The 27,152-nt window shown below is 36.8% G+C and overlaps 1 protein-coding gene, 1 long non-coding RNA gene and 1 pseudogene across 3 annotated transcripts; 1 reads left to right on the top strand and 2 right to left on the bottom strand.

The window, feature by feature from the left end:
- Positions 1-2,766: 2,766 nt before the first annotated feature.
- LOC132130947 (merlin-like) lies at positions 2,767-13,078 on the bottom strand. The gene is made up of 17 exons (XM_059542830.1): positions 12,832-13,078; positions 12,191-12,297; positions 11,977-12,102; positions 11,744-11,866; positions 11,495-11,578; positions 11,344-11,412; positions 11,169-11,251; positions 11,014-11,089; positions 10,499-10,636; positions 10,342-10,416; positions 10,155-10,268; positions 4,992-5,114; positions 4,523-4,740; positions 3,896-3,998; positions 3,663-3,805; positions 3,430-3,580; positions 2,767-2,938 (listed from the first exon to the last, which is right to left on the bottom strand). The coding sequence occupies exons 2-17, from the start codon at positions 12,278-12,280 to the stop codon at positions 2,891-2,893; spliced, it is 1,764 nt and encodes a 587-aa protein (XP_059398813.1). The 5' UTR covers positions 12,281-12,297; positions 12,832-13,078; the 3' UTR covers positions 2,767-2,890.
- Positions 12,476-15,516, top strand: LOC132130948 (uncharacterized). Of its 2 annotated transcripts, none has more exons than XR_009428816.1 (3): positions 12,476-12,510; positions 14,349-14,459; positions 14,904-15,516. It is a non-coding gene; the product is annotated as an uncharacterized LOC132130948 (long non-coding RNA). The 2 variants fall into 2 exon arrangements; XR_009428817.1 differs by lacking the exon at positions 12,476-12,510 and adding an exon at positions 13,021-13,151.
- Positions 15,517-23,105: 7,589 nt separating this feature from the next.
- Positions 23,106-23,644, bottom strand: LOC132130307 (claudin-4-like; annotated as a pseudogene).
- Between the last annotated feature and the right edge of the window lie 3,508 nt (positions 23,645-27,152).

The raw sequence follows: 27,152 nt of genomic DNA, 5'->3' as shown, positions 1-27,152 counted from the left end.
CCTGTCTTTCAAAGCAATTTGCATCTCTAACTCACATCCAACGGGATTTCAGAAAAAAAGTAATATATTTAGTTCTAATTCTCAACACCAAGTTGGATTCTCCACAAGATTTCCACCTTCATTCAACTACTTGCCAGATGGCCTTGAACGCTTAATGTATGATAATACATGATAAAATATACAGCTTTGGACACATCCATATTTCACTGTACATTAAATATTTGTGGGTGGATCTGATTGTTGTTGAAGCCACCAAAAAAATATAACAGGCCCCAGATGCATCATTACAGATATCTTATAACTACCCATAACTTCAGTATCAAAGGAGGTCAATTTCCTTTATCACAAAACATTAAAGTGCCAGAGGAAATAAAAATAGGCCAAGCAATAAAACATAAATGTAATTTTTAAAAAATCTAAATATGTCTATAGATTAAAATATGGTAGTTATGCTTTCATCTAGTAACAAAAGTAGGAGGGTGTTTGTGAAATGCATTCAATGGTGTCCCTACCATAACTTTATGACGTGTCATACATTTTCAATTAACAACCATTAGTGAGGTTGTTTGGTTTTTAGAACTTGTGTAAGAATGAATAATTGAAGGCTTTTTGAGCTTCACATCCACTGTACTGTTTAAAAACAAAGCTTTTCTCACTGATGTTTTCCTTTGCAATGGCTTCTCTGTCCCAGAAGACAACAGCAGGTCTTAGAAAAAGATGGTCCCAGTCCATCAACGTGTGGGTTAACTTATGGGCTCAACTTGCTTCCATTGGACCACATTGAAACCCACCCCAGCTGGGACTTGAATTCCTAGTGTATGGCTTAGGAAGCCAGTGTCATATCCATGAGGTAACTGAGACTATCAGCACATGTAGGCCTACGAATACAGAGAAAACTTCAGAGATTCTTCTGAAATTTCATTGGGTCATTACTAATCTTTTTTTTTAAAGAAAAATGCTAATTTCCCTTTTAAAATTCACTAACCTTTAGAAAACATTTTAAGAGATATTCAACAGCATAAAGTGGTTTAGTTCGCCCCCTTTTGCCAGCGACCGGAACTTTCTCATATTGTCCAGAGACAGACTCTTTTCATTTTGTACTTTCACCTCGAGATAAACCGTGAAGCACGGGATGTTCTGTAGATAAACAAGTGTGAGATAAATGGTTTGACGTACAAATTGGATTTTTATGTTTTGGTCTCTAGTTTTTCACAGTACCTGCATCAGAAAACAAACACAAAGAACAAAATCTCTTAAATGCATCTTTGCAGTTTATTTGTATATCAGTTTACAATTCACTGCACACGAGTTTGCTGTATGTCCACATTCATATGGACAATCGGTGTCTGAACCCATGGCACACATATTAAACAAAGGCAGCTTGTGCTGTGATAGGTGTTTCAATCAAACACAGAGTGAAAATGACCTCGTTGATGATGTTATGAGATCTAAAAAACAAGCTTATTTGTGCGGTGCAGATGGATAAAGACAAACACAAACTTGGTTGGCATTCATTAAAACATGAACAATTGCCTTGAGAAGTCACTCTGTCTTAAGACATCTCAAGCTAATGTACACAGTCATGCTGAGGATAACAGGAATATCTGGCACTATTTAAACTAAGACTTAGCAATGCATGTAGTGTATTTACAAAAGATACTGCTCCAAAATCCATTAATGCTGCTAAATGCACAATCCGCTGTAACATAATGAGGCATAACAACCTTCCAACATCATTAACTACTCATCCCTTTATATATGAGCATGCAGGTTTGTCTTGCATCAACATTTCAGCAAACAAATTCACTGTCTATATAACCAAAAGCATTCAGAACATTTAAAAATGAGTGCAAAATATATGTGTCCTGTGTAATTGGAGACATTGCATTTTGCATTTTGAAACAAAGGACATTCTGACGTTCTCTAATAAAAAAAATATTTTAAATATTCAAGGGGGGGAAAAAAGATCTGAAATGTTACTCAGATATAAATGTGCTCAAATGGCAAAATGGCTCTTAACCATAACAAGTCTAAGCATAAGTTGATTTAAGAACAGAAAATGGTAGATAAACCAATAAATCTGCCTTTGTCTGTCTGTATCAACTAAAAACTGTCAAGGATTAAAAAAACACTCAGAGACTCCAGCCAAAATGGACGAGTACAGCACATTCATAAACAGAGGCCATCAATCTACCTCTGTTCCTGAATATGATAGAGTAGTTACAGCTGACACACTTGTCAAGCGGGTTATAAGACCAGTCATACCGCAAGAAAGAGTGCATCGGTAGAGAATCATTCAGCTCAATGAGTAGTGCAAGCTTTTCCAAAAAAGGCACTGGAAAATATCAATCATCTACATATTCGAGAAAAAAAAAGAACACAATCCACAGTTCAAAAGATTCAAATGATTTGCCATTAGTTGATATTGTAGTTAAAACCACTATCTGTGGCATGTGTTAAAGGCACCTAGTGTTAAACTGATCGAGCATCCCATAGGAAAAGAATAGAAAGGGAAAGTAATAGAAATACTTTCTAAGTCCTAGTGTTTCTGGTGCCGTTCCAACCTTATTAACATGTTTGTGTTCATCATTTAATAATATGATCATTCTAAAGGCACTATTTATATCAGAAATGTCCCTTAAGACCTTGCAGTTCCAGCAAATATTTCTGGCACGTGAACATAGTTTCATGTGCTTGAAAGTGCCAAACAATTTGTGCTAGCAGTAAAACATGACTTGAGGTGTAGACAAAAGCAAACTGCAAAAGTCAAAAACATAAAAGAAATATATTAATTTTAAAAGCACAGTATATGAGGTTGCTGCATTTTTGGTGTACATGCATGCATCAGTGATAGCTGCAAACTGCTCCTGAAACAGACTGGATTGTTCTTTCACACTTCCTCGTAGAAGGCCATCTGAGCCATGTAGGCAGAATTTCTCTGCAACAGACAGAGACGGCAGAACGTACATTATGTTTGCTTTCATTATTTTACAAAAGCGCAATATTGTGAGTACACACAAATAAGCGCAGAGTCTTTACAGATTTGAAAGATGTATTACTCTTTTCTGTATGACCAAAAATTACTGACTGTGTGACTTTGACCCTGGATTTTAAGCAACTAATGATATTTTGGTCAACTAATTCTCATCTGGTCGACTAACGATTAGTCAACTATTGGGGGCAGCCTATTTGAAATATAAATGTTTTGTAACCTTTTCAAAAAATCTTTGTCACTTTTGATACGTTTAATGCATCTTTGCTGAATACATGTATTAATTTCATTCAAAAAATCCTACTGACCCCAACATTTTTTGAATGGTGGGTTTAGTTATTTTTGTTTGAAATTTAACCCCAAAATTTTGATATATTAACGATGTAACAATACCCATTTTCCAATAAATTAGTTCAGTACGTCTGAGTGTTTCTCACATTGCTGTGGGGAATATAAGGAGGTTCAGCGTAACTCCTGAGACTGTAGAGTCCAGCCTGTTGCTGCTCTTCCAACTTCAGGGATTCAATCTCTGATTTGAGCTCCTTCAGCTGGTCTTGAAGATGTTTGCTCTTTTCCATGTATTCTAGCCTGACACACACAAGGAGACAGAAGCATATATTCAGCTTAACTTTTAACTAGTTCTTTAAAAAGAAAGTGATAAAGTGCATACCGTTCTCTCTCAATCTCCATGGAAAGTCTTTTCATATCGGAGTCCTTGAAATCCATTTTGATGGACATGTTGCCCATGTCTAGAGTCATATCTGGACTCTCTGGCCCAGTGGGAGGAGGAGGGCTGGAGTATGCTGCTATTAACTGAGTGCATGATACAAATAACATGTTTTTAAAGCATTATAAGGATAATAAACAGCAGAATACTATTGTAACATGTCATAGCAACATTACAGGGTATGTTGATTTGGTGATTTCCAGGAGCTTCTGCTTTGCCTTCCGTTCTGCATCTTTAGCCTCATTCAGATCCTGTTTCAGGTGGTCTGCCTCCTTCAGTCTGAATGCCACAAAATACAAGACACGAATTTAACTTCTCTAATTAAATGTTTGCCTGTAATAATTGATTCTGGTTGGACAATCACAGCACTGAGTGTCAAGTATGTTAGCTTTAAAATAATAAAAACCACTCACTGCTCCTAATTTATGTTTACTTTAATAATTAATTTAAAAACTTGTTTACTTAGGAGACAATATCTGAAGGTTACAAGTTGTTGTTTTTTGTTTATATTGATATTTACACTGGTGGCCAAAAGTTTGTAATAATTAAGAATTTTAATTGTTTTTGAAAGTGTCAAAAAGGTTATTTGTTCCTGCTATGGTAAAGCTGAATTTTCAGACGCCGTAAGTCCTGTCTTCAGTGTCTTCATGTGTTCTGAAGGACATCTCACAGCGAACTTTTAGTCCAACGAAGCAATTTTTAACTAAAGGTGTATTCATTTAACATGATATTTTTGCTTTGAAATTAGTATCCAGAATTTTGACTGGTATTGGTATCAATGCCTGACAACCCTACTGGCCCACCTCCTTTCTGACTGCTCAACAAGCTTAACCGCCAGAGATTCTGCTTCTCTCATCTTCTGCTCCATCAGTCTCTTCTCCTCTTTGGTTTTGAGGGCTGTGACCTCCAGTCTCTGCCTCTCCTGTTCTGCTTCAGCTGCTTTGTGGGCCAGTAATTTGGCCTCCTCCTCTGCGATCTGGGCTTTCTCTGCCAGAAGGTCAGCCGTCTCCTCGGAGCGCAGCTGCAGAGACGGAGACAGAGAAGAAAGGCTTATGGAATCAGGCTCAGGGAGTCTCAAAGCATGGATGGAATTCTGATGGAAGTTCATGACAATGATTTGGAAGTTAATAGCTCAGCAGTTCATCTCAAATTTACACCTTGACCACATACTTTTATACCACTGGGGCTATGAGGACATATATTACAGACTGGCGTGGAAAAGAAAGTCAAGTATTTGGCATCACTCAATTTCAAGCTTGGCAAAACCCTCACTAGAGCTTCATTGGCCATTCGAGCCTCATCCTGTAGTTGGAACAAACGACGCTCCATGTCTTCTTTCGCTCGCTCTGCTTCCTCCCTCATCTGCTTCTCCCTTGCAAGAATCTGACGCTCAACCTAAGCACACACACACACACACACGAGACAATGGAACAGATCTTGCACAAGATAATACAATATGACAAATTTGATCAAAATCTAATTCAAGTACATTGACATTTTTTAAATGCTTTTGAAAAACATCGCTTATTGTCTCCAAGCTGCATTTATTTGATCAATAATACAGTAAAAAAAGTAATAAATTGTAATAATATTTCACAATATTTTCTATTTCAATATATTTTAAAATGTAATTTATTTCTTTGATGGCAAAGCTGAATTTTCAGCATTAATTACTTCAGTCTTCAGCGTCACATGCTATTTCAGAAATCATGCTAACATGCCGGTTTGATGCTTTTATTATTATTATCAATGTTAAAAACTGTGCTGCTTAAAGTTGTGAAAATGTTTTGTTTCTTTTAATATATAAAAAAAAGTTCAAAAGAACAGCATTAATCAAACTAGAAATATTTGAAACATTATTATAGGCTTTACAGTCACTTTTGATCAACTGTGTCCTTATTTAAAATACAATTTGTATTATATTAATAATCTATTAATATACAGGTACATCTCAATAAATAAGAATGTCATGGAAAAGTTCAGTTATTTCAGTAATTCAACTCAAACTGTGAAACTTGTGTATTAAATAAAGTCAGTGCTCACATGCAAAAGCAGTTTAAGTCTTTGGTTCTTGTAATTGTGATGATTTTGGCTCAGATTCAACAAAAACCCACCTATTCACAATCTCAACAAATTAGAATATGGTGACATGCCAATCAGCTAATCAATTCAAAACACCTGCAAAGGTTTCCTGAGCCTCCAAAATGGTCTCTCAGTTTGGTTCACTAGGCTACACAATCATGGTGAAGACTGTGGATCTGACAGTTGTCCACAAGACAATCATTGACACCCTTCACAAGGAGGGTAAGCCACAAACATTCAATGCCAAAGAAGCTGGCTGTTCACAGAGTGCTGTATCCAAGTATGTTAACAGAAAGATGAGTGGAAGGAAAAAGTGTGGAAGAAAAAGATCCACAACCAACCGAGAGAACCACAGTCTTATGAGGATTGTCAAGAAAATCGATTCAAGAATTTGAGTGAACTTCACAAGGAATGGACTGAAGCATCAAGAGCCACCACACACAGACGTGTCAAGGAATTTGCTGAACACACAGACACAGAGAAGAAGAACTGGACTGCTGCCATTGGTCCAAATCCTCTTTTCAGATGAGAGCAAGTTTTATTTGGAAACCCAGGTACTAGAGTCTGGAGGAAGGGTGGAGAAGCTCATAGCCCAAGTTGATTGAAGTCCAGTGTCAAGTTTCCACAGTATGTGATCATTTGGGGTGCAATGTCATCTGCTGATGTTGGTCCAATGTGTTTTTTGAAAACCAAAGTAATTGCACCCGTTTACCAAAAAAATTGGAGCACTTCATGCCTCCTTCTGCTGACCAGCATTTTTAGATGCCTATTTCATTTTCCAGCAGGATTTGGCACCTGCCCACACTGCCAAAAGCCCCATAAGTTGGTTAAAAGACCATGGTGTTGGTGTGCTTGACTGGCCAGCAAACTAACCAGACCTGAACCCCAGAGAGAATCTATGGGGTATTGTCAAGAGGAAAATGAGACAGAAAAGACCAAAAATGCAGATGAGCTGAAAGCTACTGTCAAAGAAACCTTCCATACCACCTCAGCAGTGCCACAAACTGATCACCTCCACGCCACGCCATATTGGGGCAGTAATTAAAGCAAAACAACCCTCTACCAAGTATTGAGTACATGTACAGTAAATGAACATACTTTACAGAAGGCCAACAATTCACTAAAAAAAATGTATTTGTCTTATGAAGTTTTCTAATTTGTTGAGACTGGTGGGTTTTTGTTAAATGTGAGCCAAAATCATCACAATTAAAAGAACCAAAGACTTAGACTACTTCAGTCTATGTACACTGAATTTATTTAATACACAAGTTTCACAATTAGTGTTGAATTACTGAAATAAATGAACTTTTCCACGACATTCTTAATTTACTGAGGTGTACCTGTAACAAATTTACTTAAACCAAAGTTTTGAACAGTGTTGTGCTTTATCCTGCCCATACTGAAACTAAACGTATAAGTTGGTATATATTAAGCCTCCATGTTTTGTTAATGTTTGTAGGCGTACGGTTCATTATATTTAAAGGGTTAGTTCACCCAATAATCAAAATTATGTCATTAATAACTCACCCTCATGTCGTTCCAAACCCGTGAGTCCCTCCATTGAAACTGTATGTACGGTCTACTGTCCATGTCCAGAAAGGTAAGAAAAACATCATCAAAGTAGTCCATGTGACATCAGAGGGTCAGTTAGAATCTTTTGAAGCATCGAAAATACATTTTGGTCTAAAAATAGCAAAAACTATGATTTTATTCAGCATTGTATTCTCTTGCTGTCTGTTGTGAGATTTCAAAACACTGCAGTGTAGTGATATCCGGTTCGCGAACTAATCACTCGATGTAACCGGATATTCTTAAACCAGTTCACCTAATCGAACTGAATAGTTTGAAACGGTTCGCATCTCCAATAAGCATTAATCCACAAATGACTTAAGCTGTTAACTTTTTTAACGTGGCTGACACTCCCTCTTGAGTTAAAAAACAAACCAATATCCCGGAGTAATTCATACTCAAACAGTACACTGACTGAACTGCTGTGAAGAGAGAACTGAAGATGAACACCGAGCCGAGCCAGATAATGAACAAAACATTGACTCGTTCTCGAGTCAAGAACCGTTTCTGTCAGACATGTCCGATTCGAGGACCGAGGAGCTGATGATACTGCTCATGTGTGATTCAACGTGAAGCAGACTGACACTAAGAGCATCCGAAAACCGATGCAACCAGTTTTGGACTCGAGAACGAGTCAATCTTTCGTTCATTATCTGGCTCGGCTCGGTGTTCATCTTCAGTTGTCTCTTCACAGCAGTTCAGTAAGTGTACTGTTTGAGTAAATTAGAGCTGCAACTAGCGATTATTTTTTCTGTCGACTAATCTAATGATTATTTTTTTCGATTAGTCGACTACTCTAACGATTATTTTTATTACAATAAATAATTAAAGTTTTTTGATTAGCTAATGAATCCTTTGGATAACTTTACAAAAAAATATAAGTACAACTTCTAATAGTTTTTACAGTATACAAAAATAAAGAGGTAAAGAAAATTATTTTACTATGGCGTTATTTTACAATAGCGTTTATAATTAAACCACAGTAGCCACAAATTTACAGTTGTCTGAGACGTCATGTAATGTTCTTTAGCATCCCAAACCATAAAATGTAGTCAGGGTTCTACTATGGTTTAGCATGGTTTCCAGAGATCTGGAGCTGATTTGGGGTAGCTCGTGGGTTTGTGACTGTTGTCTCACGGTGCGCTGTCTTTTAAGGGGCCGTTTACATATTCACAAGTTCGTTATTTCCAATGTAGGCACGCGGTATGCGCGCTCATAATGGAAGTGACGTGGTCGCAACGCGCACGAGAAAACAGACGTGTCCGCACCGCATCGAGTTAAAAACATCTCAACTTTTCAGAATGCCACAAGCGCACTGCGGGTCATGTGACAAGAACTAACTAATCAGCTTCATCCTTTCCCGTAACAACATTGAAAGCTCAGCTAAGATGAGGGAACAGCTGGTCATAGCTGTATATGGATTGCCATTTTGAAATAAATTTAGTAGCAGAGCTACTGCAAGCGATTTTTAGTGCTGCAAATCCATTTATCCTTTGCTGGAATTTCCGCGTCTTCATGGAGAGAGCACGTCATGGTTGCTTAGCAACGGCAGACATTGCCCGAGCGCTTTGGAAAGAAGGAGAAAGCGGCGCGACTAGCATTTTCCACGCGTTTTTAGGCGTGATATGTGAACGCCCCTATATGTTCGAAACCCGCGCCAACACACTTACTTTATTTTTTATTTTATCCTTACTTCAGCCGCTACAGGTGAACATACCAATAACTTGTAATCTTTACAAGAATATCAGAATCATGCAATGAGCAAGTCTGCGTTTATTAGACACTTAATAATAATATCACATCAGTTTGTGCTTTTAGAATCGCCGAATCTGCTGCGGTCGTTCCATCACATCTGCAGCAGAGACCTGAACCAGGAAGTTGGTCACCAGATCGGTAACCAGTTAAACCGTAACACCGGAGAGCGCCAGGATGTTTTCCTCTGAGGTGCTCGTGCATCGCATTTGTGCTGCCGTGGTACACCATATTGGTTTTGCAAAGGGAACAAAGGGCCATTTTATTTGGCCTCTGTGTAAAGTATTCCCAAACTTTTGATAACAGTGGTCTCTGTTTTTGTGATAGAATGCAACTTTCTCCATTCCCAGTATGCCATTATGAATAACTCCGGGATATTGGTTTATTTTAACTCAGAGGGAGTGCAGCCACGTTAAAAAAGTTAACAGCTTAAGTCATTTGTGGAGTAATGCTTATTGGAGACGCGAACCGTTTCAAACGATTCAGTTCGATTTGGTGAACTGGTTCAAGAAGATCCAGTTACATCGAGTGATTCGTTCACGAACCGGATATCACTACACTGCAGTGAAAGCACTCACAACAGACACGGAAGAGAAGACAATGCTGAATAAAGTCGTAGTTTTTGCTATTTTTAGACCAAAATGTATTTTCGATGCTTCAAAAATTCTAACTGACCCTCTGATGTCACATGGACTACTTTGATTTTTGTTTTTATTACCTTTCTGGACATGGGCAGTAGACCGTACACACAGTTTCAATGGAGGGACAGAGAGCTCTCGGACTAAATCTAAAATATCTTAAACTGTGTTCCGAAGATGAACGGAGGTCTTACATGTTTGGAACGACATGAGGTTATTAAAGTAATTAATTATTTAATGAATGCTCGATTAGCACAATAAACATTAAATTAATAATTCAAGAGAACTGAAGAGAACAAATCCTAAGAAATGTAACGCCACAAAGTTTTATCATAAATGAACCAGGTTTATGAAAACCATCATTAAGCTAATGAAAGGAAGTGAAATGGCAGACCTTTTTCCTGGCCTTCTCTTCTTTGGCCTGTGCCTTCATCTGTTGGACCTCTATGGAATCCACCTTCCTCCTCCTCATGAACAGGTCGTGGTTCCCAATACACAGCTGTAAGATCTAATTTACAAAAATGACATTAGCAACTATTTTGAAACACTTTATTACAGAAACACTTATAAAAGTAACTCACCAGTTTGTTCACTCTGAGCTGAGAGGAGTAAAATTTAAAAACGTCATTTTTCTTGTCCAACGGTTTGATAGTAAACTAAGAAGAAACACATATGGTATGTTTACGTAATTTTGTATTTTCATTTCTATTTTTGGTCAGGATTTTCTTTCCTCCCAACCTCTTTCTCACTGTAGGAGATGTTTCGGATTCCACTCCAGGGGAAGGATTTGTTGGGGCTAAGCTTATTGTTGGGGTTGTAGATGTGAAGACCCTGAGCATCAACTCCAAGAAGCAGCTCTGTGTCCCTCTTGTTTTGCTGTGAGATTTTGTAGAGATTTTAATTCATCATCTGTAATTTCGTGGTAACTACACACAATAAACACGAAAATATACCAAAATAAATGTAATGCTTCCAAGTGATCTGAGTTTTGAAAAGTAGGAAACAGAGTGGGATCCAAAAGTCTGAGACAACCAGAGATAACCAAATGCTTTTATTTTGTGTTTTTCCAAATGAAATACAAGTTTTGAAAGAAATACACTAAAATTTGTAATTATCCTTTTTTGAAATGCTCAAAATCCCAAATGAAAAGTGTAGACCCCACTGTACATTGAGTTTTTGAGAGGTTAGCTCTCTTCCAACCTTTATTATCTTCCAATAAAGAAATATTTGAATAAATAAAAATAGAGACTTACTGTAATAGAAAAGTAACTAACTCCATACATCTCTAGATCCTGTGCTATTTTTAGATACTCCATCTCAGCTTCATCCCTACAAACACAAAACAAACACAGTGTGCCTTTCATGGCCAGGCGCTGACTTGGACACAACAGGACATGCACAGTCTTACCTTGTGATGTTTCTGTGTTCAGCATACCAAGCTGTTATCTTCTCTTCCCACATGTCTGCTGTCATCTGGTACTGCATCAGCACCTAAACAATAAAACACACAAGTCAGGTTAATATATGCAGATTCTGGAGATTGATAAATGAACCCATTCTCAAGTGGTACAGCCATTACTCACTCTTTTGGGCAGGAGTTCATCTTGAGCTAAGAAACCTGGTTTGTGAAAGTTTGGATCATAGTCCCCATACTGCAGTAAGGAAGACAAACAGGAAATATTTAATATTAGACACTATATAATAATTAGATCAAACACTGATACAGAGACCTACCTTGGCTTGAACAGCATACGACGCCAAAAGAACAGAGGCTTCTGGAGAGCAAAATATCTCCTCATCCAGTATCTGCTTTTTGACCTTGGTAAAAAAAAAAAAATGGGAAGAGTCTTTCAACTCTAGAAGACCTTTGCTCACAGAAAACTAGATAAATCATTGCAAAACCAAAAAAGAGGTTTCTGTAGAGCAGATAAAACCGTCACGGAGAGAAATCATGCCAGATTCACAAGAACAACTGCCACATACTTGTAAGAAGAAGAGGTGCTGAGTAATTTCCTGAACAAGCTCATCCTCCACTTTCTCAGGGAAGAATTTGGCAAGAAAATGAAATGTTATCGGGGAGTCCTTTGGAACTTCTTGATCCAAAACCTAGACGGATTTAAAAACCCAACAAACTTGTCAGGGTATTCCTATATTACTATATAATGCTCTCAGCATTATATATAATTATGCATTATGCTCTGCACTGCACATCTCACCCGTTTATCAGGCTTCAGCCAGGCATAAGTGTCTTTCACTGTGTATCGAAGTCCAAAGAACCAGGTTTCCCTCAAACCAATGGTCCGACACACAAGGTCAAACAAATCCTTCCCTTTCCATTTGACCTATAAGACGCAGATAAACCAAAAAACATGATTATACAGGCAGACCAAACCAAATCACAGTTTTGTATTTTCATATATGTTTCCCTACCTCACAACTGAACTCCATTTCAGCATCCATGGTGCTGACTTTGACTTTAAAAGTCTTTGGTTGCTTCTTCTTCAGACCCAAAATTGACATTGCGATTCCTTAAGCACCTGAAAACCAAGACTGTGAAAGTCAAGTACTTTCTCACTTTGTACTCTTTGTACTTTATACTCAAGTACAAGTTGTTGTTTTTTTAATGTAAAATAATTATGAATTAAATAATTCACCTTCTTTGCATTATCATGAGTGTAACATGTTTCTATTTATCCTAAGTGCTACTTTCACAATTCACATTGAAGATGCATGGAGTCAGACGACCACAGGTAAGTCGCACACACGCGAATGATTATTTACATACAATGCCGTGTATTAACGACTTTTATTCATGTTCATGGAAAACAAAATCAGTCTTCACCCTTTTCTGAGTCAGACACAGTCTGCCATGCTAAAGCGAGCCATCAAGAAGTATAAGACTTAGGCAAGCTCGAGCTTCTTTCTTAAAAACTAACATAAGACAGACATACGCTAGCGTATTTACTCCGTTTGCAGCGGCGAGATGTCAAATTAAACTGTAAAGAAAATATCTGCGAATATATATTTTTTTAAGATTTAGGAAGGAAACCAGCTAAATATCAATCGGTTACCTTGAATAGGTTATTAGCTGAAACAGGCCCGATCCACGGCGAGGAGTTTCCAGTCTCCGCTAAACCACAACAATGCAAACAGGATTTGGTTTGCTCCCCTACATGGAAATCTCTGTGAAGCAGTCGAAAAGTGTTTACAACTCTTTAAAAGCGACCATTTTCTTATTAAGCCATAAGTTGGGCGATTGCGGAATATAAATCTGATGTTTTCTTGAGTGAGTGGGGAGTTTGTTTGGAATACTTTGTTGTTGATTTTCTTTGCCACCCTCTACTGGAAGGACGAAGAATAGAATTTAAGGAATTTTCAATACTGCAATGATGTAAGTGCACACTCTCAGTTAAATAACATTTAAATGAGGGACTGATGTTTAATTAAATCGTGATCCTATTTTCAAATGTGTTTTATTAAATTGGTTTAATGTGTAATGTTTAAATAACATTTTAAAATACTCATGATCAATGTACAGTTACGTTTTTATGGATTACATAATTACAATTTTTCTTTCTAAAATAGCCTACCGCTTATACATTCAGAAAGTCTTCCAGTTTTGTGGACATTCACACAGAGACCAGTCACTGGTCAGGTGGCTACACAGCATTTGACCACTGGATTTACAAGTATCACTTCAAGTTTAAGAAGTATTTCAACATTGCATCAACCACTGATGAACATATTCATTTTTATTTGAATTATCACTCTGTAGGTTATTTAACCATGTATTTCTATGTCTTTCAAACAGTAAAATACACATATTCACTTTTTTTGTCACCTAATAACTTTTTTTGTCACCTAATAAATTTACTTGAAGTACACCTGAAGTATCACATTTGCATGTTCGCAGTTCTCTGGCGTTGGTTATGATCCCACGACATGCAGGTAAACAAAATAAAATATTTCATTTCCTCAATGAGTTTTTTTAGTTTGAATTATTTTAAAATAATTTATTTCAATTTCAACATTTTTATGATTTAATTAATTATTAGCTTTTCATTACACTCGTAAACCCCCTTCAGTTCCTTCACAAACCCTAGTTTGGGAAACCTTGATGTAATATCACGTTTAATGCATTTCGTATGTAAATAGAATGAAATATCTTACTCTTTGTATTTTTATGTCACTGCCATATTGCCACAAGACTGTCCTATTTAAATAAATGTGATAAACGAGTTAGGTAAAAAGTAATCTAAAAGTAGTCTAATTATATTACCTAAAGTGTGTAATGTAGTTGATTACGTTACTAACTAATACTAGTTAGTAACTACAATTTGGAATCAGCTACAGATTACAATTTGTAAGTAATCAACCCAGCTCTGTATATTTACAAATGCATATATATGCATGATTTTATCCAAATGCAATCAGCAGTACTCCTGTATGTGTACATATATCTTTAACATTTATATAAACCTCATATAAATGTATGGACTTGTAAAGAGGTCATAAAAATATTCTGTAAGAAACTGCCCTATAGGACTTTTCCCAGTAAAACAGTTTCATATGTAATTTGCTTTCTCAGGATATAGCTCTGCTGGATTACCGTGCCCCCTTGTTGGCAGATGAGTGTGTGAGCTCATTTTTCAGAGGTGAAAGAGAGAAGGCCGCTGTCCTGGATGTGGCCTCTGCACATGTAAGCATTGCTTTACTTGCATTTTTGGTGGGCACAAGAGAACGTGATGAACCTGGTAAAGCAAAGGATGACAAAAGAAAGCTGAAGAAAATGAAAACTGGACTTAATCAGCAGCTTATGCAATGCCTGCCTGGTCAAGATGAAAATACTGTTGAAGCTTGTTACCATGCTGTGGGTTTTCATTTTAGGCTTTTACTTTCAAAATGTAATCTGTATTTTCTTATCAGAAATGCCTGTTTGGATGTCATGTTGCTATATCAGACTGTTGTAATAAAGATAACCAGTTACAGAGTTATTAAAACCGTAACATTGTTGAAATGAATTTGCTGGATCAGTCTTACATACAGTAAAGAATCCACATTTTGATTCACCCATGTTTTAGGTGTTAAAACTAATAGCCTGGATCATAAAACATGGCTTTTAGATATGCCTTTTTTGGAACAGTAATAACCTGGAATACAAGGCTGAGCTGGAGCAGATGATCAAAGCACTCGAGGACGAGCAGAAATGGAGCTGTGTGACTGTAGTTGAGGTGGAGGAGTTGAAAAAGGCTGTTTCAGAACAGGACAGCGGGTACGTTCCAGGTGCCATTTATTTGTATCAGAAAAGTTTTAGATGCAATCCATGATTTTAGGATCACACAAAAATAACCCGGTGACTATATGTTCTCACGAATCCGTGCAGCTTATTCCACCAATAGGTGGTGGTATTTTTTTGGAAATCATAGTATCAGTTGTTTTGAAAATACCTTTGTTCTCCAGAGAAGCTCCTGACAGAGAAAAGTTCAAACGTGATCTATCTGTTTGTATTGGCACCAAATTATTTAACCTGGCACTGGTACACAATGCATTCACTTGAAAAACTTTACAGTGTACAAGTAAAGTCCATGAACCTAAAGGATTTTGTAAGAAAATATTAAAGGTGTGTGGTTACAAATCTGCCTTTCCCTAGTTACATCTAACCTATCAGTTTGCCACTCCTCGATACTCTGACCGCTAAACTTTCGAAATTGTTATTTACGCTGCTGTCATGCGACAAATAAAACACACAAACAGATTGTGAGTGTGTGCTATTTTACAAGAAAATTTCATAATCACTTTATTTTAAGGTGTCCTTGTTACACCTTACACATACTTACTATTATAATTACAATTAATTAAGCATAATTGCAAGCAAGTAAGACAAACCCTAATCCTAACCCTAACCATATAGTAAGTACATGTAGTTTATTAATATTACACAGTACTTAAATGTATAATTAAACTGTAACAAAGACACCTTAAAATAAAGTGTTACCCAATATCCAAGAACGCTATACCATATGTGCATAAATAAACATAATAGAAACCAATACAATACATTTGATTTTGTGACAATTCGTCCATATTTAAGAGACAAATATACATGAGTAAGTGAATAAACAATTTCCAAAATATTACTATTTATGCTTTGCATTTCTTTTTAGAAACATGCAGAAGAGGCAGAAACAGTGCTGTGACTAAACAAATATTATAAGAGTGTATGCAAAGGCATTCAGGAAGTGTTGACTTTATATTTCATAACATATAAGAGCTAATTAAACTTTTTTAAGCAAAATGAATGAATATTAAGAGTTTTTCTTCTTCCTTTCTTTTTTATCTCTTTAGCTTAGGCTTCACTACAGCACATTCTGTTGGACTCTTTTTTTCAAACACTCTGTATCCAGACAAAAATGCAAAGAATTTTCATTAAGTGATACTGTCTGTTAAACCGGTTTGGCCTGGATCTGCCGTTTCATTCAGGGCTCGAGCTGACATACATGGAAGGTTAACAATGAACAGAGTGTTCTTTTCCCTCCCTTGTAACATTTGAAACGAACCATTGTCCATCTCTGGAAGACCACCGTGTGGCAAAGATCATATAGCTGTGCTTTTATGAGTATTTCAACTAGAAAATTTGTTCATTTCCTAGCAGGAAGACAACCTACTATTTGAACGAAACTGAGAATTTTGTATATGTTTGTTCTATATGTTTTTATATGTCTTTTTAAATTTTTTACCCAATAAAGGAGAACTCAGCTAAGTAGAGTAAATGACATTATGTATTCAAATAACATGATGGAAAAACATTTTTACCACAATCAATCATGAACATACACTAAATAGTGTAAATATACACACATTAAGGTATAAAATGAATGGAAGCTATTAAAATGAACTATAAAACAATAATAATAATCATAACTGCTGAGGCCTGAGTGTAATTTACAATGCAAATCTTCATCTCAATCAGCTGCACTTTCTAAAGTGCCTCAAATTTTCTAAATAAATAAATATAAAAAAAAACTAAATAAGCAAATGAGATCATTATTCATTTTAAATAAAAGTAAGGTTCAACATATTATGGAGCCCCGCACAAGACATGCAGGAAAAAATATTAAGCTAAATCGTGTGCACGATTTCCTAATTCGTTCACTCGAATTGCCAAATTGTGCGCACGATTTAGCAAATCGAGTGAACGCAATAGAAAATCGAGGGAACGCAATAGTAATCGTGTGCATGTTTTAGTACATTGAGGGAACGAATTAGTAAATCGTGCACACAATTTATTTATTTTTTCTTGCATGTCATGTGTGGGGCTCCGTAACATACTTTTATCACACATTCTTCATTTTCACAGTGGCAATACATGACTGTCCAAGTGCATGTAAATCCCTTAATAAATACATATCTTGCATATTCGGTGTCTCCTCATTAATCAAATGTATGTCTGAAAGCATATTCAATTCAGAGGTGGCCAGTATCTGATCTAACCCATCATCAATCAGATGGGACTTAGTCGACACTCCCTCCTCCTGCTCAGACTGGCATCGATTCGGCTCTGGCAAGCTGATACTTTGTAGTTGATGGCCTGCTCTTGTGGGAGCCCACAGAAGGAGGTGTGCCGTGATTCAAAAGGGCTTTCTGACTCCACTGGGACCTCACAGATGGAGCGTCACTGTGCAGCGTCCTCACAGAGATGGGCCGCATCCTGTGGGAGCCCACCCTTCTGGAACCTACCTGCAAAGAACGCACAGATCAGATACTTCACTGAACGACCGCCGTCATCTTCTGTTTTGTCTTTACAGATGGAGGTGCAGAGCATTCCTCAACCAAAATCAGGACGATGGATGCACCCCAACCGACATATGTTAATGTCACCGCCGATCTCCCTTCGCTGTGAGTCAGCCATCTGTGGGTTGTAAAAAACTTTCACCACAACCGACCAGGAAACAGGCAGGCAGAGGACTCCAGCAAAAATGGATGTGACGCTAGATGCTGTGGCGGTCCTGCCTTCAGATCTTTTGAATTGGTTCATGAAGATGGTGTAATTTCCTCCTATGAAAGCAAAAAACAAAACCCACTGCTCCCAAAAGGATCGACATCACTGTGAGGGCCCGAGCGGCCTGCAGATCTGTGCCTAGTGTGAGTGTGGACTCATAAGGTTTGCACTGCATTTGGCCTGTGCTTTCTTCCAAAAGCCCTCCCACATCATTTCAGAAGTTACAATGGTGTACAGTGGACAGTGATGTGATGTTTATATGCTAAAAAGAGAGAGAGAATGAATGAAGAGGTGAATACGGTATTCAGTATAAATACGGTAACAGACCATGCCTCCATTAGTCTGCATGCTAACAGACTAACCATATTCCATCTTCTAGCCATGGACGACATGGGCCCATTTTTATTTGGGAATTTGCATGAGACTTCTGAAAAGGGCTCAGGTGTTTATGCATCACTTGCATTCAGGTATCCAGATGCAGTTTCGATCTCAAGCTTTTGTTTTTATGTTTAAGCTTTTAGAGATTTGTTTGTAGTTCTGACCACTAAGGCGGCCTCTATATCCCATTCATAATTGATGCCATAATCATTTGAATATGGTATAAATGATAATAAATAAAGATTCTGTAATAGTCTCATCCTCATGTTGATGTTCCTCTGTGCAACATAATAGAAGATATTTTGAAGAATGCTCATAGCAAAACAGTTGTAACTTCCTTGACCTCTCACAATATCAGTCATAAGAAAGAAAGTCATACGTGTTTGGATTGATATGTGGGTGAGTAAACAGTATTCATTTTTGGGTGAACTATCCCTTTAAGAATGATTGGGTTACTATACTGCCGTACATTTATGATGCACATAAAATAGAAGACAAGAAAGACTAGAAAGTAAGTTTATAAATTGTAAAAGTTAAAGTTCTGAATTAATTATTTGAATGCCATAAAGGATTGCTGTGACTATGTTGCTGCTCACCTGTTTGCTTTCTATAGTTTTGAATGATTGGGCATGGTGAGTCACATAGTGTTTATCTGAAATATTTTCCTTGAGATCTTTAAACAACAGTGAAGAGAATGCTAAAATCGCTCATTACATTTAGATTTTGTTGACATCACACCTGTTGTGAGTCAGTAGGGAAAATCGTGGGAAAAATACCTACCAGAAAAAAAGTTAAGTTTTTTTCCTGGTGCAATCTCAAGCATGTGAGAATACACACTAACTCACAATGTTTGAGTGCAATCATTTTTATTAAGTACAAATTGCTATTTGTCATGTATAATGGCTACCAATGAGGTGAAACTATGTAAATAACTCTATGAGAATTACATACCGGTAGTTTAATGTTTAATGAGTATTAAACTTAGCAACAAACTTATGCAATCAATGACTTACATTTTAATATAGAGTAATGCAATTAAAAAATATGTATTATTACTCTACTCTTAAAAAATAATTGTGGGTCAGTAATTTTTTTAAAAGAAGTTAATACCTTAAGTCAGCAACAAACTCTTTAAATCGATCAAAAGTGAAGACATTCATAATGTAAAAAAAAAAGGTTTCTATTCCTGTTCTTTTGATCTTTCCTTTAACCAAAGAATCATTCATTTACTGCATTGCCACAAAATATCAAAATAGAAAGCAAGTATATGAAATTTAAACAATATTTCACAGTTTTTACTGTATTTTTGTTCAGTTAAATGTTATCTTTTTAAAAAACATACCAACCCCAAACTTGTGTGTGTGCAATTACGTTGAATTAAAGACAAAACAAAAATATTTTGAACACACAGTGGCATTTGTTATCAAATTCAAAATTATTTTTTGTGCTAAAACAATACTCCTGGGGCAAGGAGTGTCTCAAGTGCACAACAGTGATGGAAGCGACAAACTTTCCCTTACTAATGCATATCAGCAGCCTTTTCAAAATACTTACTATGATTCGCACATTTCTTCAATTAATATACGATGAAAACAAAACTTTTTTCTCGCGAGACAAGCATATTCTCACTGGTGCTTATGCTTTGCCTACGTCCTACATTATCCGCTTGACACAACTATCTCTTGAACGAGCGTATGACACTACGCGGAAGCTAGAGATTAAGGTTTATAAAGTTGTAAATATGGATACTTTATACACAAATAAACACTGTACAATCTCGGCTGTCCGACTTGAAGCTTGTGTTGAATGCAAGTAAAACCAAGACGGTACTGTTCTCAAATATTAGGAACTCTACAACTATCCTCCCAAACATTATTAATCTGCAGGGAAATCTAATAAGAGAGTACAAGTACTTAGGGCTTTTACTTGACGACCATTTGACTTTTAAAGATCATTTCCAAAATTTAGCCCAGAAACTTAGGTTAAAACTAGGGTTCTATTTTAGGAATAGGGCCTGTTTTCCTTTTGCAACAAGGAAGAAATTGGTCGAGTCTTACTTTCCTGCCTCTTTTGGACTATGGTGATTTTTTATATATGCACGCCCCTAATGAATATTTGCACCAATTGGATTCAGCTTATCATGGTGCATTGAGATTTATTACAGGGTGCAAGCCTTTCACACATAGTTGCACTCTGTATAATCTAGTCCAGTGGCCCTCCCTTGCTCAGCACAGGCTAACCCGGTGGCGATTGTTTATATATAAATCCATTATTGGGACATTGCCCCCTTATTTATGTAGGCTTATGTCCTTCAAAGTCAGCACTTGCTCTATGCGGTCTAATGATAATTTTAACCTGTTTGTGCCTAGGGCTCGCACAGAATTGGGGAAGCAAGCATTTAGAATTTCTACACCATCAGCATGGAACCTGTTACAGAATGATTTAAAACTTGATAATTTGGTCTCTTTTGGTCAATTTAAGATGCTATTAAAGCATCGGGAAGCAGGCACAATGGGCACCTGTCCCTGCCTCCAACATTAGGATAAGTCTATGGTGAAAATGGGGGATGTCATGATTTCCTCGTTGGTTGATTCATGTACTGTTGATGTACTATGTTCATTGTATTTATTATTATTATTATTATTTTTGTATTTTATGTGGAACTTTTTATGGCATCTTTCTTGGTCAGGGCTCCTTCATAAAAGAGCTTTGTTCTCAAAGGATTTCCCTGGTTAAATAAAGATTAAATAAATAAAAAATAAATAAATACATTTTGTTGCTTCAGAAGGCCTTTACTGAACCCCCAGAGCCATGAGGACTCCTTTTATAATCTATGGGTGCAATTTCTTGGACTTTCACTATAAAGCATTGGATTAGCCTGGACATTATTTAATATAACTCTGATTATATTCGACTGAAAGAAGAATGTCATATACACTAAGGATGGCTTGAGGGTGAGTAAATCATGGAGTAATTTTAATTGTTGGGTGAACTATCCCTTTGAGCTGAGTCAAACACATCTGGCTATATTTGTACTGTTATCATTACACAAGTACTAATGTTTGAATCTATGAATTTTGACTTTAGGGAAGTCGTGGCCTAATGGTTAGAGAGTCGGATTCCAAATCGAAAGGTTGTGGGTTCGAGGCCTGGGCCGGCAGGAATTGTGAGTGGGGGGAGTGCATGTACAGTTCTCTCTCCACCTTCAATACCACGACTTAGGTGCCCTTGAGCAAGGCATCGAACCCCCAACTGCTCCCCGGGCGCCGCAGCATAAATGGCTGCCCACTGCTCCGGGTGTGTGTTCACAGTGTGTGTGTGTGTTCACTGCTCTGTGTGTGTGCATTTCGGATGGGTTAAATGCAGAGCACGAATTCTGAGTATGGGTCACCATACTTGGCTGAATGTCACGTCACGTCACGTCACTTTCATTTTCAAAATACATAATACAGTTGGATGTATATGAAGTATACTTGACATTATGACGTATATATTTCTCTTACTGTGTTACCAAGTCAGCGGCTTTCCCATGAATTGAGATATTTTTACACTGTTATCGAGGGTTTTATTTTAGTCATGGGTTGAAGTGACCACCCCCACGGAATGCAACTGGTTTAGATATGAGTAACAGTTTGGCTGTTTTTTTAGGCAGACGTGGCTGTACTTTCTGCATTCGTACTGATAGCTTGTCTGCAAGCAGTTAACATTGGTCAGTGGTCTTGCCAAAAAAGATTTAATCAGCTCAGTATTACACAGTATTACAGTACAACACTCACCACATTTCCATAAGGTTCAGAAATTAAAAAAAAAAAAGATAAATACATAAATAGTAGATAATAGCTTCTAATAGCATAAATTACCATATATGGCTGTGTAAATGTTTATTAGTTGAAATATTACTGCTTCCCTCTTGCTCTTTTGCTTCTGAAACCTTCATGGGATTTCATTTTTTCATTTTCTGTACTTCATTTTCTGCCAAATATTGTTTAAAACATTCTGCACAACAATCTTAAATATTCTTGTGACTAATCCTTCAGTTAAACCTCTTTTAAACATAATTTTAATTTGTTTGTATTCTCATACATAAGAAAAAGTAAAACACAAATAAAAAAAAATAATCATTAGTATTTATATGAAATAAGATAAACTATTTGTGACCCTGCAATGCATATATCTAATCAAAAATTACATTTTGTTATTTTTATGGTAGGAAATGTACAAACTATCTTCATGGAACATGATCTTTAATTAATATCCTAATGATTTTTGACATAAAAGAAAAATAGATAATTTTGACCCATACAATGTTTTTTTTTTTTTTTAATGTTTTTTTTTTGGCTATTGCTAAAAATAAACCCCAGCGACTAAAGACTGGTTTTGTGCTCCAGGGTCACATTTGTAATCACTGGTTTGTTACTTGTTGGTAAATCTAAAAAACATAAATAGAAAAGGTATATTTATAAAGAGAAGAATAAGCTTGATAACTATCTGAACAAATTGCTGAGCATCATATTAAGTACAGAAAACAGACATACAACAGATTTAAGAAATGGGGTTCAGCTATTTTTTTTTTTTTTTTGAGCCTGCAAACGAATAGAAATATCTGACAATATACTGTAAAGAGGAAATATATTTATACACAGATTTATGCTGTACAGATTGCACTGCACTGTTCTTTTTCAATCGTTCTTTTATGTCCTTTTATAATATATATATGTTTTTTTTCATTTTAGCTCTTTTATATTTATTACATTTTGTAATGATTATTATTTTTCCTTTCTATGATTACTGATGTTTTTAATTCTCTTTTTGTAAAGCACTTTGAATTACCATTGTATGAAATGTGCTATTTATAAATAATGCCTTGCCTATATTATTTAACATATAAATAAAACTCATTTGTGACAACAAATGAGTTGCACAATCCAAACATCACTTGAGTTACTTAAGGCTTAAAAACACATCTGATCAACATTGGGTGGAGAATGTGCTGATGAGCAGCCCACCACCTACAATCAGCAGAACACCGGTCACCCATCCTACATAGGCTCCCAGTTCTCCTTTTCTCCCTGATATTGCATGAGGATTATAGAAGTCCACGATGATAACATATGCTGACCAGCTGACAGCAGCAAGACACAGTACACCTGCAACTATAAGGACTGCACCAGCTGCTATTGCAGTAGTCTTTTAAGCCGCTCTTCTCTAAAAAAGTTGGTGCAGTCAGCTCCAACAATGGACAGTCCAATGGCAACCAAACTGACTGCAACAGAGGTGCAGATGAAAGCTAGAGCTGCCTGGAGATCTTGTGTCAGAGCCAGGATAGAGTTGTATGCTTTGCACTGCATGTGACTGGTGCTCTGCAGGATGCAGTTCATCCATAAGCCTTCCCAAAAAACCTGTGCCGTCACGATGTTTGCTCCCACAAAGGCTGTCACTTTCCACATAGGCAATGCACACACCAGGATAGTACCGCACAGGACCAACACAGCCAGACATACAGCCAAGATATGTCATCTCCTCAACTTTTACAGAACAAAGTAAATTCATCTGCAACAAAAGGGAGGAAAAACGTTGTAGTTGTGAGCGCAATGACTATGACAAAGTGAATTCCCTTCCTTTTCCCTCTGGTACTGGTATTTGAACAAAGAGAAGGCAAAGCAAGGGAATGGAAGGAGACCCATATAGAGTTTCCTGCTCAACTTGATTCTTCTAATCAGTAAAGCCACAATAAGGTCAAATTATTGGAAAAAGTACACAATTAAATGATTTTAAGCAATTGCTATTTAAGCCTAAACTGAAAACACTGAAATTGGCATGGTTTCACTAATAGTTTATCCAAAATAAAAATTCCAACATTATACATTTTAGTTAATTTAATACATCATCCAGGCATTTTAAGTGCACTTTGTCATGTTTGAATCTTCAGTGTGAACACACTACTTACACTATTTAAACAAAAAATTGCATAGAATAGTGATGACGTATGCATATTGGGATGCACCTTCTGTCTTTATTTACTCACCTTAAAGCTCATTCCAAACCAGTATGGTGATTGTTTCTGAAGTCACATACAGTTTTATGAACAAATGACATTTTGTTACTATAAAACACGCAGTGATTTATACTTAAAATACTGAAGTATTTTTAGTCTGGAGGTTAGCCCTGGTTCCCTTTGAGAAAAGTTTTATTATTATTATTCATATTATTATTAATGCAGAAATAAGTTCTGTGACAAACAAAGGTTTATGTTTCTTGAATGTTTTGTTCATCATGATAATATTCACAAATGAACAACTTTTGTGAAATTTGTAGCATAAATACAATCACCAGAAGTAAAAACCTAAATGAAGGCTGTAAACAAACTACTATACCGTGGTTACATAAGCTCTGAACCACACTCCACCAACTCTGTCTTTATTTAAACATTATTGTTTAACATTATTTATACATTATTGTTTCTCCTCTATGCCCTGCATTTTTGAAACGTGTAGATTTTTACAAAGCTCATTGGTTTGAAAAGCGAGTTTTGCTCTGATTGGCCAGTTATCCAGTGTGTTGTGATTGGCCAAATGCCTCAAGCGTGTGATGGAGATGTTACGCCCCCCACCATTCTGTGATGCCATCTCCCGGCATGACCAGACAAAACCAGTAAAACCAAAATAAACAAAGCATTTGTTGCATCCAGTGGGGACATATTTGATGATTTTGGCTCACATTTAACAAAATGCAACCAATCTCAACAAATTAGAATACTTTATAAGAGCAATAATAATAATTACAAAATTTTAGTGAAATATTGGCCTTCTGGAAAGTTCATTTACTGTCCCCTTGGAATTATAAGGTTCTATCTGACATTTTCTCAAAATTGAGTTATTCCCATATTGTTATTCTGTGACAACTTATTTATATTATGTGACAGATTTTTTTTATGTTGTATACATTATGGCATTTTTATTTAAAAAACAATAAGGTTCTATCTACACAGTCAAATGGAATGCAAAAATTTTGAAGCTCAATATCTCAAAACTACTCAGAATGCAGATAGAACCTTATAACTCCAATTCCTTGTTTTGCTTTGATTACTGCCCCAAATCGGCGTGGCATGGAGGTGATCAGTTTGTAGCACTGCTGAGGTGATATGGAAGCCCAGGTTTTTTTGACAGTGGCTTTCGGCTCATCTGCATTTTTTGGTCTCTTTTTTTCTCATTTTCCTCTTGACAATACCCCATAGATTCTCTATGGGGTTCAGGTCTGGTGAGTTTACTGGCCAGTCAAGCACACCAACACCATGGTCATTTAACCAACTTTTGGGGCTTTTGGCACTGTGTGCAGGTGAAAAATCCTGCTGCAAAAAGAAATCAGCATCTTCAAAAAGCTGGTCAGCAGAAGGAAGCATGAAGTGCTCCAAAATTTCTTGGTAAACGGGGTGCAGTAACTTTAGTTTTTTTAAAAACCACAATGGACCAACATCAGCAGATGACATTGCACCCCAAATCATTACAGACTGTGGAAACTTAACACTGGACTTCAAGCAACTTGGGCTATGAGCTTCTCCACCCTTCCTCCAGACTCTAGGAGCTTGGTTTCCAAATAAAATACAAAACTTGCTCTCATCTGAAAAGAGGACAATGGACCACTGGGCAACAGTCCAGTTCTTCTTCTCCTTAGCCCAGGTAAGATGCCTCTGACGTTATCTGTGGTTCAGCAAACTCCATGACATGTGTGTGGTGGCTCTTGATGCCTTGACCCAAGCCTCAGTCCATTCCTTGTGAAGTTAACTCAAATTCTTGAATTGATTTTGCTTGACAATCCTCATAAGGCTGTGGTTCTCTCAGTTGGTTGTGCATCCTTTTTCATCCACACTTTTTCTTTCCACTCAACTTTCTGTTAACATGCTTAGATACAGCACTCTGTGAACTATCAGCAATGAATGTTTGTGGCTTACCCTTCTTGTGAAGGGTCAATGATTGTCTTGTGGACAACTGTCAGATCAGCAGTCTTCCCCCTGATTGTGTAGCCTAGTGAACAAAACTGAGAGACCATTGGTGTCATTGGTTTGTGCAGCTACACAAGCGTGAACAAATCAGGCTTCAGTAGAATGGAAAAAAGGAGTTTTATCCATACAGATAACAAGAGTGAACGTTCGAAGGGGAACTGAAACAATGCAGTTTAACTTAAGGGAACAGTGCGGTCCAAGCACAATAGCTTCTGTAAATGACTTATCCAATTTTCAAGTAAAATACCTTTATGGACATTTTATTCACAATATTAAACTAGATCAATTGGACATACATTGTCATATCTGAGAACTTGACAAATGTTGTCAATACCGTTAAAATTAAGATAAAAAATTAGTCTTTATAATGGTCTATAAGTATTTAGGGTATTATTGCATACTTATATTGGGCTTTATAAAACTTTATGAAAATAAAAGGAAATAATATTTTTTTTTTACTACAAGTCAATTTATTGAACAATTTTCAGTCTTTAAACTGAGATCTTGTAGGATTTGCTATCTTGTGGCTCCCTCGTTTGGACAAGACTAGTATGGCCTTCATCTGATTGTTTACTTTACTAACACTACATGAAATTAATTGGTTAACAGATGTTCAATACCAGGGCCACACCCCCAAACAATCACCTGACTTCCGAAACCTCCATATATCGGGCCACCTCATACCGTACTGTTTGTTTCTTTCCCTTGAAACCACCCTTCCCTCCCTTTCTCATCCATTTAGCCAACCTTATCCCACATTCTATTTTCTTTCAGGTTGTATCAGGGGTCCTAATTGACTGGCCTAAATATATGATAGAGATGGTACCTTACCCTTACCCTGAGTCTCTCTGAGCCACCAATTCTAGATGCCCTGATCAACCTGACCATCATCCCATTCCCAATCCCTTTGTCCTCTTTCTACTCTTTCCCAACACTCTGTTCAACTAAAATTTTATAGATTGTTTGTGGCGTGGTCCTAGCCAGTGAAACCCACATTAAACTCAAATTCTCTGATT

Source organism: Carassius carassius, chromosome 47, assembly GCF_963082965.1.
Source record: "Carassius carassius chromosome 47, fCarCar2.1, whole genome shotgun sequence".
NCBI classification, from domain to species: domain Eukaryota; kingdom Metazoa; phylum Chordata; class Actinopteri; order Cypriniformes; family Cyprinidae; genus Carassius; species Carassius carassius.
This window is presented reverse-complemented; position numbering and strand designations above follow the sequence as displayed.

Coding starts and splice junctions, on each gene's coding strand:
- LOC132130947 (XM_059542830.1), bottom strand. CDS start 12,280: ATGTCAATTTTGGGTCTGAAGAAGAAGCAACCAAAGACTTTTAAAGTC. Junction 10,269..10,341: donor AGCTCAGAGTGAACAAACTG/GTGAGTTACTTT, acceptor TTTGTAAATTAG/ATCTTACAGCTGTGTATTGG. Junction 3,581..3,662: donor ATGGAGATTGAGAGAGAACG/GTATGCACTTTA, acceptor TGTGTGTGTCAG/GCTAGAATACATGGAAAAGA.